Source organism: Temnothorax americanus, unplaced genomic scaffold, assembly GCF_048541705.1.
Source record: "Temnothorax americanus isolate GAGA-0224 unplaced genomic scaffold, ASM4854170v1 Scaffold26, whole genome shotgun sequence".
In the NCBI taxonomy this organism is placed as follows: Eukaryota; Metazoa; Arthropoda; class Insecta; order Hymenoptera; family Formicidae; genus Temnothorax; species Temnothorax americanus.
Window position 1 is genome coordinate 1,856,453 of NW_027509401.1, and position 17,926 is coordinate 1,874,378.

The 17,926-nt window shown below is 37.8% G+C and overlaps 1 protein-coding gene across 5 annotated transcripts in view; it reads right to left on the reverse strand.

Annotated features, from left to right (window-relative positions):
- The window catches only part of LOC143899281 (uncharacterized), a 34,891-nt gene that overhangs the window by 9,351 nt on the left and 7,614 nt on the right, over window positions 1–17,926 (reverse strand). Inside the window, exons 1-8 of one of the 5 annotated variants that reach the window (XM_077409470.1) lie at window positions 7,015–7,653; window positions 6,625–6,753; window positions 6,303–6,510; window positions 5,455–5,942; window positions 4,695–4,872; window positions 4,285–4,506; window positions 3,914–4,143; window positions 3,051–3,445 (exon numbers count right to left, since the gene is read on the reverse strand). The exons of 1 other annotated variant lie outside the window; for it this stretch is intronic. In XM_077409470.1, the coding sequence (XP_077265596.1) occupies window positions 3,284–3,445; window positions 3,914–4,143; window positions 4,285–4,506; window positions 4,695–4,872; window positions 5,455–5,942; window positions 6,303–6,510; window positions 6,625–6,753; window positions 7,015–7,047 (1,650 nt within the window). In that variant the 5' untranslated portion in view covers window positions 7,048–7,653 and the 3' untranslated portion in view covers window positions 3,051–3,283. Of the gene's footprint in view, window positions 1–3,050; window positions 3,446–3,913; window positions 4,144–4,284; window positions 4,507–4,694; window positions 4,873–5,454; window positions 5,943–6,302; window positions 6,511–6,624; window positions 6,754–7,014; window positions 7,654–17,926 lie in introns of those variants that run through there. 3 more of the 5 variants (XM_077409473.1, XM_077409475.1, XM_077409474.1) reach the window with 3 other exon arrangements.

A 17,926-nucleotide genomic window follows, 5' to 3' on the forward strand; every position in this document is an offset into this window, starting at 1 on the left:
CTTACGTGTATATTTGATGTGTTTGTCTGCCTAAAGATTTCGAAGAATTGTGGATATTAGTGCGTGGATTTTGTGAATATCGTGTTAAAAGACGAACATGTTTCCTAAGGTTAATATAACCTCACCACACGGCATTTCTACCTGTTATTTTAAAACGTTGATTAGGTTAATTTGCTAAGGCCTCCCGTAAAACCGTCCGTCGCCGCCGACGACGAGGGTGCAGCCGGTCAGCTGGTCGCATAGGTCGTTCAGTATCGCCTACATGTAGGCGTATTATAGTTCTCCGTATATAAGTGTTGCTGAAAGACCTTGACGGTCTTCCACAGGATCGAGGTGCCCGGCTTCTGGCCGTCGCACACCCAGGTGCTCACCGTCAGGCTCGTCACCGACGCGCGACGTCGCGGTCATGCTCGCACGGTGGTGATTCCGCGGGCGCAGATCGTAGCCGCGACGGCCTCGCGGGCCTCCCCGTGGACGGGATCGTCGTGCATCACGTCCTGATGTCGACGAAGAGCCTCCTCCTCGCGTGCGACCGCATCAACTCGCGGCTTCACGATTCGTTTTTCCGTATAATTAACTATTAGTTAGTTTATCAATAGGTAACCAACGTTCTAAAATAACAGGTAGAAATGCTATGTATGGTGAGCCTTAGGAAACATGTTCGCCTTTTAAGTAAAACTTTACTCTAAGAACGAGCGAACAGCAAAATCAGACACCTGAAAAAGGCACTCTGAACGAGTGCAATAAGTTCTCACTCAAATACATTGCACGAGTCAAATTTCGCTCGAGTGCGCGAGTGTGATCTAATTACTCGACAAACCGAGTCAATATTTACCCGGTAAGATATGTTCAATTTTCACTCTTTGCTCAAGTGAATTTCCACTCGATTAGAGTGATATATTTCACTCGAAAAACTTTTCTGTTTCATGATTCTGAATAATTGAAATTTAATTTTGATTGAAATAAAAAAGTTATGTTTAATTCAATAGCATATAAAATTCGGGATATTTTAATTATTTATTGTATAAGAATCAAGATTAAAATGTTAATAAATTTTCGATGACACCTGATAAAATATAGCCATCTTCATTAATTAAACAGATATTTTGTATAAATGAATATTGCATATGAAGAGATATTTTGTATGAATGATGAATATTGCACAATTACGAATATTGATATTACATTAATAAACAAATTGAACATATTTTGCATATAGTGTTAAATACAATCTTATAAATTAATAATAGTAGTATTTTTGCACAGTTATTGAATCTATCAGTGAATCTTCCGCGCAAGCTGTTTCAATCTTTCTTATCAATTTTTCGTACGCGGTATAGTGTCTCGATGAATTTAACGTTCTCGTGAAGTCTGCAGAAATCCTCTCGATTTCCCTACGTCGGCTCCATCTATTTCTCGGCCGTCACTTGCAAACGATAAATTTATCTTAAAGAAGACCGACTGTGGTGCGATTTCTTCGCGCGAAGAGCGTTGCGTTTTCCCTGTAACCGGTACCTGTAATCATCTTGCTCTTAATCACGGACGACCGTGCGACGTGAAGTTTATTATTTATTTTGCGGTTGTTTTAGTTCCGCGCGGGCCGCAATAACTTAATTAAATTCGACTTATTTAATCTAGCCCGGCCGTGGAGCGCTGAACCACTTTGATTTTAAAGCTGGGCGATTGTGCGAGAGAATGAAATTATCTCGGCGCGCTTCTTTTTGAGCCTCGCGCGTTTACTTACTTGCGAACACTTAGTTGAGTTTTCTTCTTGTCGAGCGGAGAGAGCGTGGCCGGACTAAACACGCCGTAAAGCAAATATTAAAACTTCGCCGCAGTTTTGCGTACTTTACATTTGAAGGCGATTGCTGGAGGTATAACCACGGCAACCGCCACTTTGCGTGCATTTCTTCGCGTGCATTTTTCTTAAGTATTATATTTTCAAGAAATTGAACATGCTGGCGTATGTGTTTATTTATTGGTATTAAAATAATTAAATCGATATATTTTAAAACGAGGAAAGATTATTTTGTTCCATGAGGTTCATTGCAATTGACATTAATTTTGTAAATGCATTACTAAACGATGGAGAACTTTAATACACGTTTATTAACCATTTATGCTTATAATTATATAAAATACGATGATAAATATAATTTATCGGCTTTTAATCGTGTCTCGTATATATGCATCTTTATATTGCTTGTGTCTTATAGTGCAATGCAATCCTTCATACTTGTTAATGCAGTCGTGCATTATATCATGCCGTATACATTTACGCTGTCACATTTTCGTCGAATAAGAAAATTTACTTTTATTTTACTTCTTTGTCTCCTTTATACTGGAAGCAATCAGGTCGAACGTATTTTGCAGTATTGTGCACAGAGCTTCTCTTGATTCGCTCGAATTTATCTTTTTAATGCATATATACTGAGTTACATCGTGGTACTCATCATCAGACGTACGTAATAGGGACGATATAACATGAATGTCCTGCGACGGAAAAATCCGCCCTCAACAATGACAAGCGAAATAGAGGAGCAAAGACGCGTTCGGAAAAATCTCTTGGGTTTCGTTCTAACGTTTCCACAAAGATTTTCCATTATTTTCAATTGTAAGCTTATAATAACGATACTTTACTGGCGATGTTTCTTATGCACCTTATGCTGTTCATTTGTGTTTCATGATATAACGAGCGATAAAAATAGATAAATATCGAAAGCTATTTTTTAAATCTCATTTTATATTCGTGAATAGCGTTTTGTATTATGCTTATGCATACATATACATATATACACGAATAGCAATCAATTTATGTACAGCTCTTCAGAAAATCGTTTATTTCCATTGAAACCGTTTATCTGATATCGCTTTATTAATTGGTTTGTTATAAATCTGTATATAGCGATACGATTCTAATGTATCTCATGACACTATCGTAATATCATATTTCATTGATAATCACTTAACGAATACACATGAGTCACGAGTACGCGATAAAACGATACTCTATAAATTTGATAAAGGGTGAATCTCTATAACACACTGCATGGTTGCATCAAATTACTTTATTAGATATTATGTATTGTATGATGTATATAGAGAGAATTTTTACATTATGTTGTGGTACATATAGATTATTGTGTAACATACATAAAATATTATTACAGAGAGAAAGACTAAACGATTTTAAATAATTCAAATATTAAAAGGCAGTAACTATCACACAATAGTATATATATTCTAAATATAACAACAATATGACAATAATTGCAATATTATTTTAATTTGTCGCATAACTCTTAGCGATCTGCTTGAGTTCCTTCTTAGCGATCTTCCCTGTAGCCGTGCGAGGAAGCCTCTGCATGAATTTAACTCCCGCATGCAACCTGCAGTACCACGGCATGTTCTGCTCCACCAAGTCGGTTATGTTGTGCTCCGTCGCCTGAAATTTACGTGAGGAATTGTAATGTAACGTATGTAGAGCAAGGCCCTAGCAAATTGAAGCTGCGCGCACAAATGCAAGTCGATCCTTTTTTTTATAAAATGTAAATCAATGTGAAAAATTTACATATAATTAATCTCTTCTTTGAAAAAAAGAATAAGTTAATAAAAATATGTAAACTTTGGATATTACACAAAATATTTGATAACTGTACAGGAAATTTGAGATGAAAGATAGGACTTAACTCTAACTAAAAATCTAATGTTCAATATATTATTTTGCTAATAATTTAACGTAGAAAAATTTAGATGGATGAAAATTATTTTTAATATTATTATGGAAAAAAGACCGACATTTCTGCTAATCCAAAAGATCTCATATGATAAACAGATTAAGAGAACATATAAGATATAAGAACAATTGACAAATATTTAAATAAGCATTGCGAATATTTGTCAGAGTGATTACCTCTTTGCCGGGTACTTTCGCGATAAAAGCTATGGCGTGTTCCTCCTCGACAGCATGCGGCACTGGCACTACGGCGACTTCGAGGACTGCCGGATGTTGTTGAATCAAAGCTTCGATTTCCGCGGGCGATATCTTGATGGCTCTATAGTTGATGAATTCCGACATTCTGTCGACGAGGAAGATTTCGCCATCGTCATCGTAATAACCAAGATCGCCTGTATGCAACCATCCTGAAAATTACACACGTTGGGCATATTAAAGTTTTGCAATTTTTTATAACGTGAAAATTATCGCTTTTATATATTAGTATATTTTATTAATTAAAATTTTTGCTCTAAATGATGGCAAATGTCAAACTATTTCATACTTACCATCCGAATCGATAGCGTTCTTTGTGGCTTCGGGATTGTTGTAGTATCCATTCATCATGTATGACGATTTGGCCCATATTTCTCCGGTTTTGTTGACCCCCAAGGTCTCTCCCGTGTTAGGATCGACCACTTTCAACCGTCCTGTTTCGCACACAAATCCGCAACTGCCCGGTTTACTGTGTCTCGTTTGACGGGCGCATAATCCACCGTAATCTGTCATTCCTGCGGGCAGTTTAAAAATCAGTTTTCTTCACGTTGCATGTCCAACGGATGTATTTTAAATAGAAACATCGACTAGCATTGTGTATATAACTAATCATTGATCGATATCATTGATCGATAAATGAAATAGGACTACGATAACAATCACGGTTTTATCATCTCGATAAGAGTCTTTATCCGGGACTTACCGTAACTCAGTATGACATTGGTATGTGGCAAAAGTTTCACCAGAGTCTGCTGCAGCTCTCCCCGGAAATGCGCGCCGCCAAACAAAAGGATTTTCAATGTTGGTAGTCGGTACTTGCTTAATATGCCGAACTTCACTAGTCGAATGGGGAAGCAGGAATCGCATCTAAACCAGGATACCTAAATGCAAAACGACGCCCGCACCGTTAAACTCGAACGCTCCCGCGGTATTACCTGCACGAGGCAATAAATCACGCGGTACAACTATCACGCCCGTTTGTAGATGCGCCTCAATTCGAGCCCATGTTATCCTTTAGCAAATTCGCCGCGCGACATAAATTAGCATAAATTAACGCAAACGCGCGAGGGTAATATCGTGTGAAATACCCCCGTTTCAAGAATATCCCCCAAATGAAAATAATAAAACGCGGATGCTACGTGATGAAAGGTGCATGGTAAATCAGGTGATATTGCCAAATATTAAAATCTCCATCGCATAAACTTGTAATTAATTTCTACGCCGAGCTGCGCGCGTCATTAAAAGAATGCTTTACAAAGCGTTTTAAATAACCGATACTACATTGAACGATCGCTCGCTAAAAGTGCACCGCGAAATCGCACGAGTATTCACAAAAATGTATCTGATGACCATTTATTAATTTATCATTATTATTGATACGTGCTAGAGAGACGATGTATCGATTTGTCATTTATAATATGCAATTAAGTATATTACGTATCCGCCAACCTCTCGTCACTTGCCTCGTATTTTTCGATGAAATAACATATCTCCTCGTCGTCGTCGTAATCCGGAATTATGACCCTCTTCGAGCAATCCAGAATAGCTTTAATAATAATGAACAGACCACAGTACCAACGCATAGAAGGCATCCACATGGACACGTGTTCTCGGAGGTCGTGGATCTTGACGTGAGCCATGTAATTGATCATGGACGCGTGGCTGATCTCGGTGCCTTTCGGAAAGCCGCTGGTACCGGACGAGCAAACGATCGTGGCGATATGATCGGGGCTGGTCAGCCTCGCACACTCAAATTTGTCGATCCCTGCGTCGTCCTGAGAACGCAAGACGCTTGTCAGAGACGCATCCTCAAAGCCTACCAGTTCGCCGAACACTACTAGCTTGGTGTTCAGATCGTTTTCTTCGACAACCTGCGCTAGACACTTGGCTGACTCGGCATTCACGAACACTATTTTTGGTTTTGTCAGCAAGAGGAAATAACGTGCGGTTGCTAAAACGAAGGGAGGATTCGTAAATATTTCCCGTAAATATTTTATATATATCAGAAATTCGACGACGCTGCTATTTTTGTTGTTATATTTGCGCGAATTAATTGCGACGACGCGACCGACGTTTCGAACTCGCAAACAGATAAAAGCAGAAAGGCGCGTTTGACTATTTTTCAACGAATGATTTTTTCATGATGTTTTTTTGATTAAGAGAAATAGAAAAAAATAAAAATGAAAACAGAATGCTTTGCAATGATTTAGCTCTTGATGCGCGGAAATCCGATTTCGTTCGGTGGTTTAATGCACGACGCGAAAGAAAGCGAGAACAAGCTGGGAAAAGCGGGAGGAATAAAGTAACGTACTTGGGGAAAGTTCGTTGTCCCAAGGATTGCTAATGGCGCCAACGTAGAGTGCCGCCAGCAGCGGTACGTATGATTCCAAGTGATTGTGAGTGCAAATGCCGATTATGTCGCCCGGCTGAACAGCTTGTTCTCTTAGCCACAGCGCGCATTTCACGCTTTTCTCCGTCATTTCTGCGAAAGTGGTTTCCGTGCCGGTAACCGCCTCCACCTACGGGATTACGATCGAACGAGCGAGGGTTAAATGGTGAATCATGGCGAAATTTATGTTTTGAAATCGATTCGACGATGCCTCTATCGACGGAAGTCGACCGTGTCTACTTACTTGAGCGACGAACTTCGGCCTGCTTCGCATCTTCTCCAATACCAACGCACCGACATTTGTGCATTTCTTGTGAATCGGTACCTCCTCGCCAATCAAAATGTTGTTCTCTATTCTGAACATGAGACTTTTCTGAAAATATGAGTGTATAAGCCGACCACTAAGAAGTTATAGTTCAAATGTCGCCAATAATGGATTGCGAATAATATTGTAGATTGCAAATGAATCTACGTGATATACACTACACTACTTGATACACTTCCACAGTATTCAAATTGCAACAATAAACTTCGATAAACCTGACTGCGATGTCTAAAAAACATCTTGAGTTTAAATCCAACACGAATGAACACTTTACAAATTTTCAGTAAAATTTATTATAGTTGCATATACCTTCTCGGTGATGTTCTCATTTCTCAGGTGCATCGTGGAATCTTACTTGATCACGTAAAAGATTAATAGCATAAGGTAAAACTGACTAAGCCGTGTCTTCACGATCGATCGCTTTATTATATAGCTTATATATCTAGCTATTGAATGTTTCATCAATTATGAGTTACGATAACATATCAATGAGATACGCTTTCGCGAAATATGTACAATGGAAAAAACCCCCACCTCTGACAATGTAGACGGAAGGAGATAAATGGTTTCGTGATATGAATGTTTACATGGAAATCAGTTTGTACTGTTGATATTATTCAGATGAGAAACTGCAGAATGATTTATCGCGAAAAGCACCACATTTGCAAACACATTGCGAAATAAAGAAGAAACGTCCACTGAAGAAAGACAAATATTTGCAAATTTAAATGTGCCATCCTTAAATGTTTACCATCTTTATATACATTTTGAATTTTTATAATTCTGGGTCTCTGAACAAGCCATTCGTTTAATGTAACTGACTCCATTTTTTCCTAACAAAATGCCGAGAAAAGAACTCTGTACTTTAAAAAGAATTAAAAATTGTAGATACAAGGAAGGAACTAAAAACGAAAATTTATTTTATTAAAGAACTGCTAAATTGATTCGCGAAGTTGTAAATTTATAATATATTTATATATAATAATAAAAATATTTCTATTAGAAAACCTATATATATATATATATATATACATATATACTTCCGGACCTACATATATATATATAAAAAATATATATTTTTTAAATATATAATTGTTTTAATTATGACAAAAGTTAAGATTTACATTACATCTATAAATTAATTATGATATTATATATATTTGTAATTATTACGCATTGTCACACACTTCTTTCCTTCTACTTATTACTTCGGCATAGTTTATTATTGCATTGAACGACATTGGAGAGCTAATTGGATAGTGTTAGTCAGTTCCACTAAGTTCTAACCAATTTATGAATGCGGCAGCGTGACACGAGAGTGCACTATTCGGCCACCGACTCAAGGTGGTGAGAATGTTCTGTTTCTCGAACTTTCCTTTGGTATATCGATGATCTCGATGTTCTCGCTTCATTCTGCCGTTGTCCTTCTGCCGATTCTCGTCCATTTATTCACGGCGTTAATGTTTAAACTATTCGCACAATCTCGAGACTGTCATCGGAAAGATTGTTATATTATGCGTATATATAGATGTTATATATATCTCGTTCACAGAACACAATGAAATTACGAACACGTTAATCGTGCAATAAAAATGCCTATGAATGTTATCTTAATATGAGTGTATCCGTTTATTAAACAAAGAATGATCTTATCAATTGATCGTATCGCATAAATGAGTTACAACTTATTTTATTCGGCAAATATGAACAAAATGATACAAGCTAGTCTGTCAAATTTCTGTATCATGTGCATTTGCTCATTTCTGTTTTATTGTAGATTCGATTCCTGTTCGATGCGAATTGTTCCGCTCATCCACAAAAGAAACCAAAATTTTGCATCAATCGTAGATAGAGTAGAAAAAGTCTAACAAGCTTTAAAAATCTCACGGTCGTAAGAATTTAATTCATTGGGGCATGTCACATGGATATTCGGCGAGATATTCGGTCAAACAATCTGAGGTTGCATTAGCTTGATCTTTGTCTTGATGATATTATGTATAACGATATGTATCGTAATCATTTTTCAATGCAGACATAAAATTGATCGAAATTTCTTAATACTTATGATTTAAATTACTGAATTAATTTGCAATTTTTTTAAAGATTTTAAATGGAAAAATACTGTAATGTGTGATTGCGATTGTGCAATATGATTTTTGTTGTTTATAATAAGTAATATTTTTAATGAAATATTAAAATACGAATTCACGAGCAGTCATTGTGCATTGTACATTAATTATTTAAATCCGTTCTTAATCAAGAACAATTATTCAAGACCGCAAATTTTTTGCGCTGTTAGCGAACACATCAAGTAATATTTACAAATAGTTTGCTAATGCAGTTCGCGAACTGTTTTCGATGAATATGTACCTATCTTAAGGTTGTTGATTGCGGTCAATATAAATAACATACAAAACGCACTGAAGAATACTAAATAAATGCTAAATAAAATGCACGTTAACATAATGCATAAAATTATACGATCAATGTATAAGAATTTTTATATTCACTGTCTTTTAATTTTATTTCTTGAAAAATCACTTGCTTTTGATCATTTTCGAACGGCAAAGCAAACTATTGACGCGGGTTCAATTGAATTCGAGTATTGGATAGTATGTGGTGCGACATGAAAGCAGCGGGGAGGAAAGGGACTCGCGCAAGACATCGGTCTGTCCAACTATCGGTGTTTCCCGAAGAAGTCCTCGGGGGAAATCTAGGATTTCCCTTCGATCAGATGCGTTTCCGCCCGATAGTTGACCCGCCTTAGGACTACGGCTTGCTGACGGCTGTGGAATTGCTTCCGTGCCCTCTTCCCCGTTATCGATACGCCGCGCCGCCCCTTTCGATACGCTTACGCGGTCCGTAATTATGGTCCTTGCGTATCCCGCGGCCATCCAAGTTGGTTCGTGTCCCTCCTGAAACCCTTGCGATAGGGCAGAATTCAATTCGAGGCCGTTAATCGTCTCGACACGCTTTGTTCGACACAAGCATGTTCGAATGTTTACACGACAACGCGACGCGCATCACAACGACAGCTAATTAGACGAGGATGTACTTAGGCTGCACTGTTAATTCGATAATTCATGCCGCTGAAAATAGACGCTCTATCGCACTAACATCTATCTAATTAATGTCCACTGGTTTTTATGTATTTTTATAAATATATATATATTAAACGTTTCCTAAATGTTCTTTTTTACTTTTCTCAAATTACTCTGTATACGACATTTTCGGAACGAAAAATCAAAAGCGATTATTTTCACTGACATCTTTTTATTGATCTGAAATTTTATATATCTGAGCAAATTGCGCAATATACTTTTAATACATAAAGTGCGAACGTGCGTCATCAGTTTAATTGGAAAGAAACGAAACGACCGGAAATAAAATTCTCCACGTCACTTCTCCACGTGGTTTATGGTCTCGTTCGTCGCCTGATCAAATGTTTCCTAAACTTCGAATCCATTCACACGGCTCAATGTGTTAAGTAATTGAATTTATGATGACGCATGAGAAACTTGCGTTGAAAAATTCGAAATTTTTGGATACTTTACAGTTGTCAGAATTTATTCATGAAATGACGATTTTACTTCTCGATTTTGTCACGTGGTCGGTCTATCTCTCCTCTCATTGTTATTAATTTTGATTGATTTTGCCTATAAACCTAAAAATTCAATCTATGATTGACGACAGTCGAAATAACAGCGGGAATTGTAAGACTGTTTATTTCTCATTATTTAATTCACGCTATTATAGCTTCACTTTTCTGAAAGCAACGTAGCATTATGTCGTCGAATTGAAGTATATAGCAGATTAGACACATGAAACTGACAGAATTAGACACATTTTTTACAACAGCTAGCACATTAACTCTTCTTGAGCAAATACATGATTGATATTAGCTTATTAATATATGTAGATAAGTTTATCAATAGATTTGCTTTTTTGATATATCTTCTGAGTAGCAATAACGAAATGTAGTACTGATAGAGTAAGATTTGCGCGATTTGTTTTATTTGAGTAAATAAAATAACTCCAGAGTAGGCTCGTCAGAGAGATAAGGGTGTGTTTCACACTGGTCACATATTGCAATAAATCCAGCGATCGCGACGCGGTGATTCATGAATTTGCGTAATCGATCTAAATCGCGTATGATCACTTTCAAGCAGACTCAAACAGACGTACGTTGAGCACGTTGCATCGCTGTCTTGTTTCTTGCATTGCATTTCTCATGTACCTATACGCCGTTCCGGAACGATCGTGTCGCATATTGGGTCGAACGAAAAAGAAAACGCTTAATTATGAGTGTCAATTAAAGGTTCGAGCCGCCAAGTAGCGTCGACCGAACAAAGAGAGGGTAATTTCCCCGTGGACGAGCAATCAGCCTTTCGAGCAAGCAGCTATAATTTGATCGCTTCCTTGATTACGCGAGCGTCTCGTCTCGTCGAACTGCCGTTTCGTTCCTCGCTTTTTTCGCGGCTGGCCGTCCGCTTTGTCGACGGACAAGCAATGCTCTCGAGCAGCATAAATCGAGTTATAGGTTGCAACGAGCAATCGATATGACGAAAACACTGTTGACTGTGAGATGAATCGGAATATACGCAAAGTGTTCTAGATATCGTCGCGTTTTGATTATAAAGATAAAATAAGGATAGTACTATTTGAAAAAAATAGGCATTAATTCTTTTACGTATTATTTATCTCATGTCCATTTTAATTAAAGAAATTAAAAAAATTTTAATAACTTTGAAATTACAGCTATAGGTAGAGCTATTTCAAGTTAACATTACTTTAATAAAAGTAGATAAACTATGAGAGAAAAATTCATATTTTATTTTGTCGTTCAAACAGAATTGACCACAAATTAATCGACGATTCGAAAATGACACTAAATATATTTGATTTTTTTTTTTTTTGCATAACGGATAATTTTTTTAATTAAACTACGAAAGGATCTTTTCATTATATAAGTATGAAATAAAATATCGAAAAATAATGATACACTTATTTTTTAAATTATTGTCGTGCGGTACAGTCTATTAGTTATATTCCTCGAAGCAAGGAATATCGTATTCTCTTCGAAGTGATGCTACAAGCAATAATAAAAGTTTCGTAATTTTTACGAAATGTAATAAGTGAAAATCACAAATAATAAAAAATGTCCGTAAATTTCGATTTATCTTAATCTTAATTCGTTACAATTAATTTGATCATGTTCAGCTCAATTTGAATAATTTGCAGTATGCTAAGTAGCTTTTATCGATTCCATTATCATCGTCGGATGGATAAAGATGTTACGAGTTAGTTAGCAGGGTCGACTTAATGACGGCGGTCGGTGGTGGGCCAACTTTTCTAGTTCATCCCGGGAATCCGGCTCGTTTCGATGTATATCAACCGGGGAGTTACGTTATGAGCGAGCCGCTGGGGGAGTGGCAAGTCGTTAAGTCTCTCGTCCCGTTCCGAAATCATGTAATTTCATTTAAACTGCCGGGCGGAGTCAGTTAAGCCAACTAAATTTAAAAGTTCTTTTTCCGTTGCGCCGGACTTTTCGTATATTATATAGCGAGAACGGATGCGCTCGTGCCCCGGGGCGCCGAATTTCTTAATGAAGTTTGCGGGACTTTTAAAGACCTTGGAGGCATTTCCAACTCCGAGATACGACGCGGCCGACCGCTTAACTTTCCTCATTCGCAACGACACGTTATAAATTATGTGAGAAAGGCCGTTTCGCGAGCCCGCCGAATCTTTCGAACGAACCGCGCTCGAAATAAACGAATCGCGACAGCGAGCCATCGGTTCTATTAAGGAGGCTCTTACCCGGCTGCTCTAATCAATGTAGCAACCGAAAAATTATCATTAATAATTGGTTATAAAATTATCGGAAAATTAAATAAAAAATAAATAATGATTTTTTTACATAGCGTAAAAGTAAGTTATATATGTTCAATTAGTGTAAATATTAAAATTTATACAATAAAGTCAGTTGACTACGTCAGTGCTAAAGAGCAGAATAATAACATGCGCGTGTTACAACGTCGTCTGCAGCAGTCTGCAGCTAAGTGAGGTGTAGCCGTGTAGCGTTGTAGCGATTGATGCGATGAAGAGATGGAGCTAAAAGAAAGATATAACGTGAGAATGCTGAGAGGGAAAATGAAAGGAAAATTCTCGAAAATAAAGGTTGTTGATGCGCGAGAGAATAATTATATGCCGCTACCATACAGCGCAGAGAAAAGACATGTGCAAGTGAGGTTAGAAACTTGGCGCGATTTTGACACTTGGAAGATCATTCGCTTAACCTGTCGTACGTCATATTAAAACTACAATATCTTTTATAACTTATCGTCAACACCAATTTTTTTTCTTATCATTAGAAAGATTATTATTTTAACTACAATTCCTTAGTTTTTTGTTTACCTGGCTCGCAAACTTGCCAAGAAAATACATCACTTCCGGTAAGAATTTTAGTGTTTACCATATGCGCTGTGTTAAAAATGCGAATTTCAATACTGATATTTTTAAAATTTTTATCGTCAACCTATGCTAAAGTTTTGGGCATCGGTTCGTTCTGGTTCACTTTACAACATAATGTAATTTCATAAAGATCTGTCGTTTTATGATCGAGGAAAGAGCCTCCTTAAATTTATTGTGCTTATTCCAGTCACGATAACGATTAGTCGATACTTTTTAGTTATTCAGTTGAAATCGAATTGTAACGTACATTAAAATTTTAGAGAAAGCTGCATGAACTTGCTAATGTATGCATGCATATATATTTCTTATTAGAAGATATTGCTACTTTTTACATTAGATATTAGATCAATATCGAAAGAGAGAGAGAGAGAGAGAGAGAGAGAGAGAGAGAGAGAGAGAGAGAGAGAGAGAGAGAGAGAGAGAGAGAGAGAGGTATTGATCTAATGTAAAGTAGCAATATCTTATAAGAAATATACAATATGTGCATACATTACCAAGTTCAGCTTTCTCTGAAATGTTAATGTACGTTACAGATACAGAGAGGTTTACGTGGTAAGAAATTCACGATGGATTATCATCACCTCGCGACAGGTGACGATCTAATAAAAATCGACAATTTTTGATCGAATTTTAACTCGGATCTCCGGCTCATTAAGACTAAGTAGTGCACATTTCTCTGCGCCCTGATCATCACGATCAAGAAGAGTTGGTTATTATATTTTTTTTCATTGAAGAAGAGAATGTCGATAGCGAATTTATGAAAAAAAAAAAAAAAAAAAAAATCTCATAAAACTTAAGGTAAAGATATAGTTTTCTGGTGGAAATCTTTGATATTAAAGTTTAGAACATATTGTAAACCCAAGGAAATTTTATTCCGTACTTTAATTTAATATAATGTAATAAAACGAGGAATCGATTCGCCAAATAACATTTGCTGCGAAGATTCGCGAACAATATTGCTTTATTAATCCCGTTTTATGATAACATTAATTACTGCATCGCCGTCTTTCGACGTCCTTCTTTTCCCGACAAGTTGCGACAATTGGAAGGCAGAACTTCCGAAAGGGCGAAGGAAACGACGCCTCTCTCATTTCGCCAGGGAAAACTTTTTCACTTTGTCTCTATGCGGTTCGATATAAAGCAGAATATTAACGTCGCGCGCTATATTTCGAATTCCGCAAATGTCATCACGTGCGACTCGCTTCTCCATTCTCGTCCCTCCACTTGTACTGACGTGTTTGTCCTCGCTTTTCTTCTGCTTTTTCATTCTCTCATCGTGATTCCATTTAAACGCGAGGATATTCCTTGCCGTTCGGGAATCTCTCCTAATAAAACCAGGCCACTGATCCGAGCTCTCTTGATCGTGAAACGATGATGAAGTTTGAGGCGATAAACTTCATTTCTCGCCAATATCCCCGTAACGACCGCAATGGCGTCTGATTACATATCGAATGAAATTTTACTCGCATCTATCGTCTTTGTTTCTCTTATTTTACGCGTCGATTTTCCGCGTGTTTGGTCTTCGATCCCGTTCCACGGAAACTCTCGTTTCCGATCCGAGCTCATGAAATGTCTGATGTCATTCTCTCTGAGTAATATTAATTTTTCCTTTCTCTTATGAACTTTTCTCTTTGAACACAAAAATTGTGGTGGAAAAACGAGTTAGGTAAAATTCAAAATGCGAATACCGAAGAATTGTAAGGTATCTTTTTATTTTTCATTTAGTTTACATCTTTTGCGTACATTTTTGTATACTTTTTTACTGATTAAAAGGCGATATTATTGTATACTTTTTTACTGAATAAAAGTTTGTGTTGCGTTTTATATTTAACTTCGCAATGACCGGTGAAAAAGCATGTTGCGTCTATGGAATAGATGAACTAAACCAATCTTTTTACACAGATACCGTAAAACATCGAGTTTTTTGTTAGTTATTAAATGAATAACAGTAAAGGGAAAGTGGAGAGTTTAGCAAGTTTGTTTTTATGCATAACTTGCCCTTTTATTTAGTTTTCCTTGCATATTTTTTCTCAGTTAGCTAGCAAAAGGAAATCAAGGGTGTAAAAAGTCATTAATCTGACAGCGTGATCATCGACTATGCGAATGAATTCCTCCCTCCTCACAGTCACGTTTCGCAATAAACGACAATGCAAACAAACAGCGTTTTACATGGCACATGCTGCAAAGTATCAAATTCCCGCTCGACAAGCAATTTACAGAGCACACGAGCCTCTCGTTCGACAGACGAGATCGCTGCATGTTATTATTCTACTCTCGTAGTTCGTCCGCTCGCAGTAACAGTGACGCCAAAAGTCCGACTATCTAACGCAATCCCCGTATGGTAACACGATCGATGAAGCGGTTCTTATCGTTGTCGCATATGCGCGCATAAAAAAAAAAGATAAAAAGAGATAGATACGAAACGCGAAAATGGAAAAGGTAAAAAGCCGGGAGGAAAAGAAGAGAATTCAATCTCCCGCCCGCCTCGTTCCGTCCGATCGTTCCAATCGAACGATCCCGTCATCGCGCGACGAAAGCCAGGCCACGCCGCATCGAGAATCCGATCGGTCTGGCCCTTCGGTATACATCCAGCGCGAAGAGCTGAAGTCCCTTTCGCAACTGGAATAATATCGGGGGCGAGCGTCAATTTCCTCCGTCGAAATGCAGTCGGGTTCTCTTGCCGTGCATGGCATGCAACGAGGGCGCTTATACGAACGAGCCGCGTTGCCGGCTTTGAACTTTCCGCGCGTCGCGTCGGGGGCTTTATCGTTCGGCCGGAAGTAATTCCCATGCTAATCCCTCTTTGTCCGCGGGATGGACCGAACGGTAGCTGCGGCGTCTCGATGCCCTCTCTCCTCTCGGCGCTAGATTACACGAAACGAAACGACGACGGCCCCTCCATCATCGTCGCGCGAAACTCCGCAGCTAAACCGGCTCGAGACGCGGATCGAAAACGCTGCGAGTGGATCGCCGGGAGTGGGTTGCAACTCCGATTGTCGGTGAATTTCCCTCGGAAGGCTTGAACGGCGGTTTTCATCGTAGGGCGGAACTCGAGGTTGAGATAATCTGATGAGTAGCGAATGCGCGGAAGGAAATTGAGAAGAGCCTTAACAAACATATACGAATTTCACGACGCAAGAAACGAAGTGCGAAGCTCATACTTTCGATCAAAATTTATAATACTTTCTTAGAATTGGTTTTGTTATCGCGATGTAAATTTATTCACGTTCCAGAAGTTATCTATGGAAGATTATGAGACATAATTTATTCACATTGTTAAGAAACAAGAAAACGTAACTTAGCATTTTAGCGCAATTGAATCCTTTATATATCTTGAATATCTTTTGCATAATTTTTACTTGATGCAATAGGAAGTAAACTGTAGTTTATCCATGGAATTATTTTATTCGATTGTTAAAGATCATTTTTAGTATCTCGTCGCATATGTGCAATGCAGAATCGATATTTTTAAAACAGCAAATCATATTCCACGCGCAATATACCTAATTTAAAGCCAGATGAACGTAAATTGTGCGCGAATAGAAATTGCTTATTTAAAAGTAAAAAGGAACGAATAGATACATAGATAAAATTTGTATTTTATTTAAAGTTTCTAGCGAGTCTCTCACGTACGTGATCTCGCTAACTGTATCTCGCGCTAAGTGGAGTCCTTTGCGGTGAGATATTTGTATTCGAATGGTCACGTCGCGTTCTCTCTCGATTGGTTCGCGATCAAGTCATTTCTGGCACGTGAAATTAGAGGGGACAATCCCAATTTCCGGTGCGCCATTTTTCCAAGACGACGCGGCGTTTCAGGTTCCGTTTTCTCTGTGTTCTTCCAATTTCTCCAAAGAGGTAAGGCAAGCGCTATAGTCTGTGGGTCTATACCGCCGCGCCGGTCTGAATAAACCCGATTGAAAAGTTTATTCTCGTCCCTTTTGTCTCTCTAATGGTCTGAAAGCAAAGGCTGCCGTTGAGAGAAATCATATCTCGCGAAAACACCGAGAGAAATTTCTAGTGCAACGTTGCGTGTCGCGTTTCAATTATACTGCATTCGATCTGTCTTTGTGATTAATAAAGCGGCGGTTAATTAGACGATGTCCGATAATTTAAGCGACACGTTATTTTGCGTGGAACAATTGCTATAGGAACTCAAGATATATGTAGTATGATAACTTAAAGCAATAAATAATAATAATTAGTAGCAGATAAATATAAATCATGCATGAATATAGAAATTACTTATTTATTTATCATACCGCAATCTAATAATAATAAAAAATTGATAATTAATGCAAACATTATACACGTAAAATATAAAAGTTACATTACATTTATTTATTGATAACATTTGATAATTTTGTGATGCCTATCGCGCTCGAACAGACAGGTATAACGACGCGAGCCGCGCGTTATTGCCCTCGAAAACGCGACAAGTTTCACACGCTACTCGCCAAACGCGATAATTTGAATTTCTTATGATCAATTAACGATCGGTCCACGCAATTAAATAATTCTCGCGATTAACGACTCGTAAACGTATATCGAGCAACGGATATTTATCCGAGCAAATATTTTACGCTATTTTTCTGTTTCATAAACTGCACGTCGCGTATTAAGGGGATCCTGGCGTGACGGCAATTACCGATATTCACAAGATACATTATAATTGTGCCCGATTTTCGTCGAATTGGCTTTACAGAATGAAAACCCATAAAAACCCGTTTACACGATTAAAGTACGTATACCG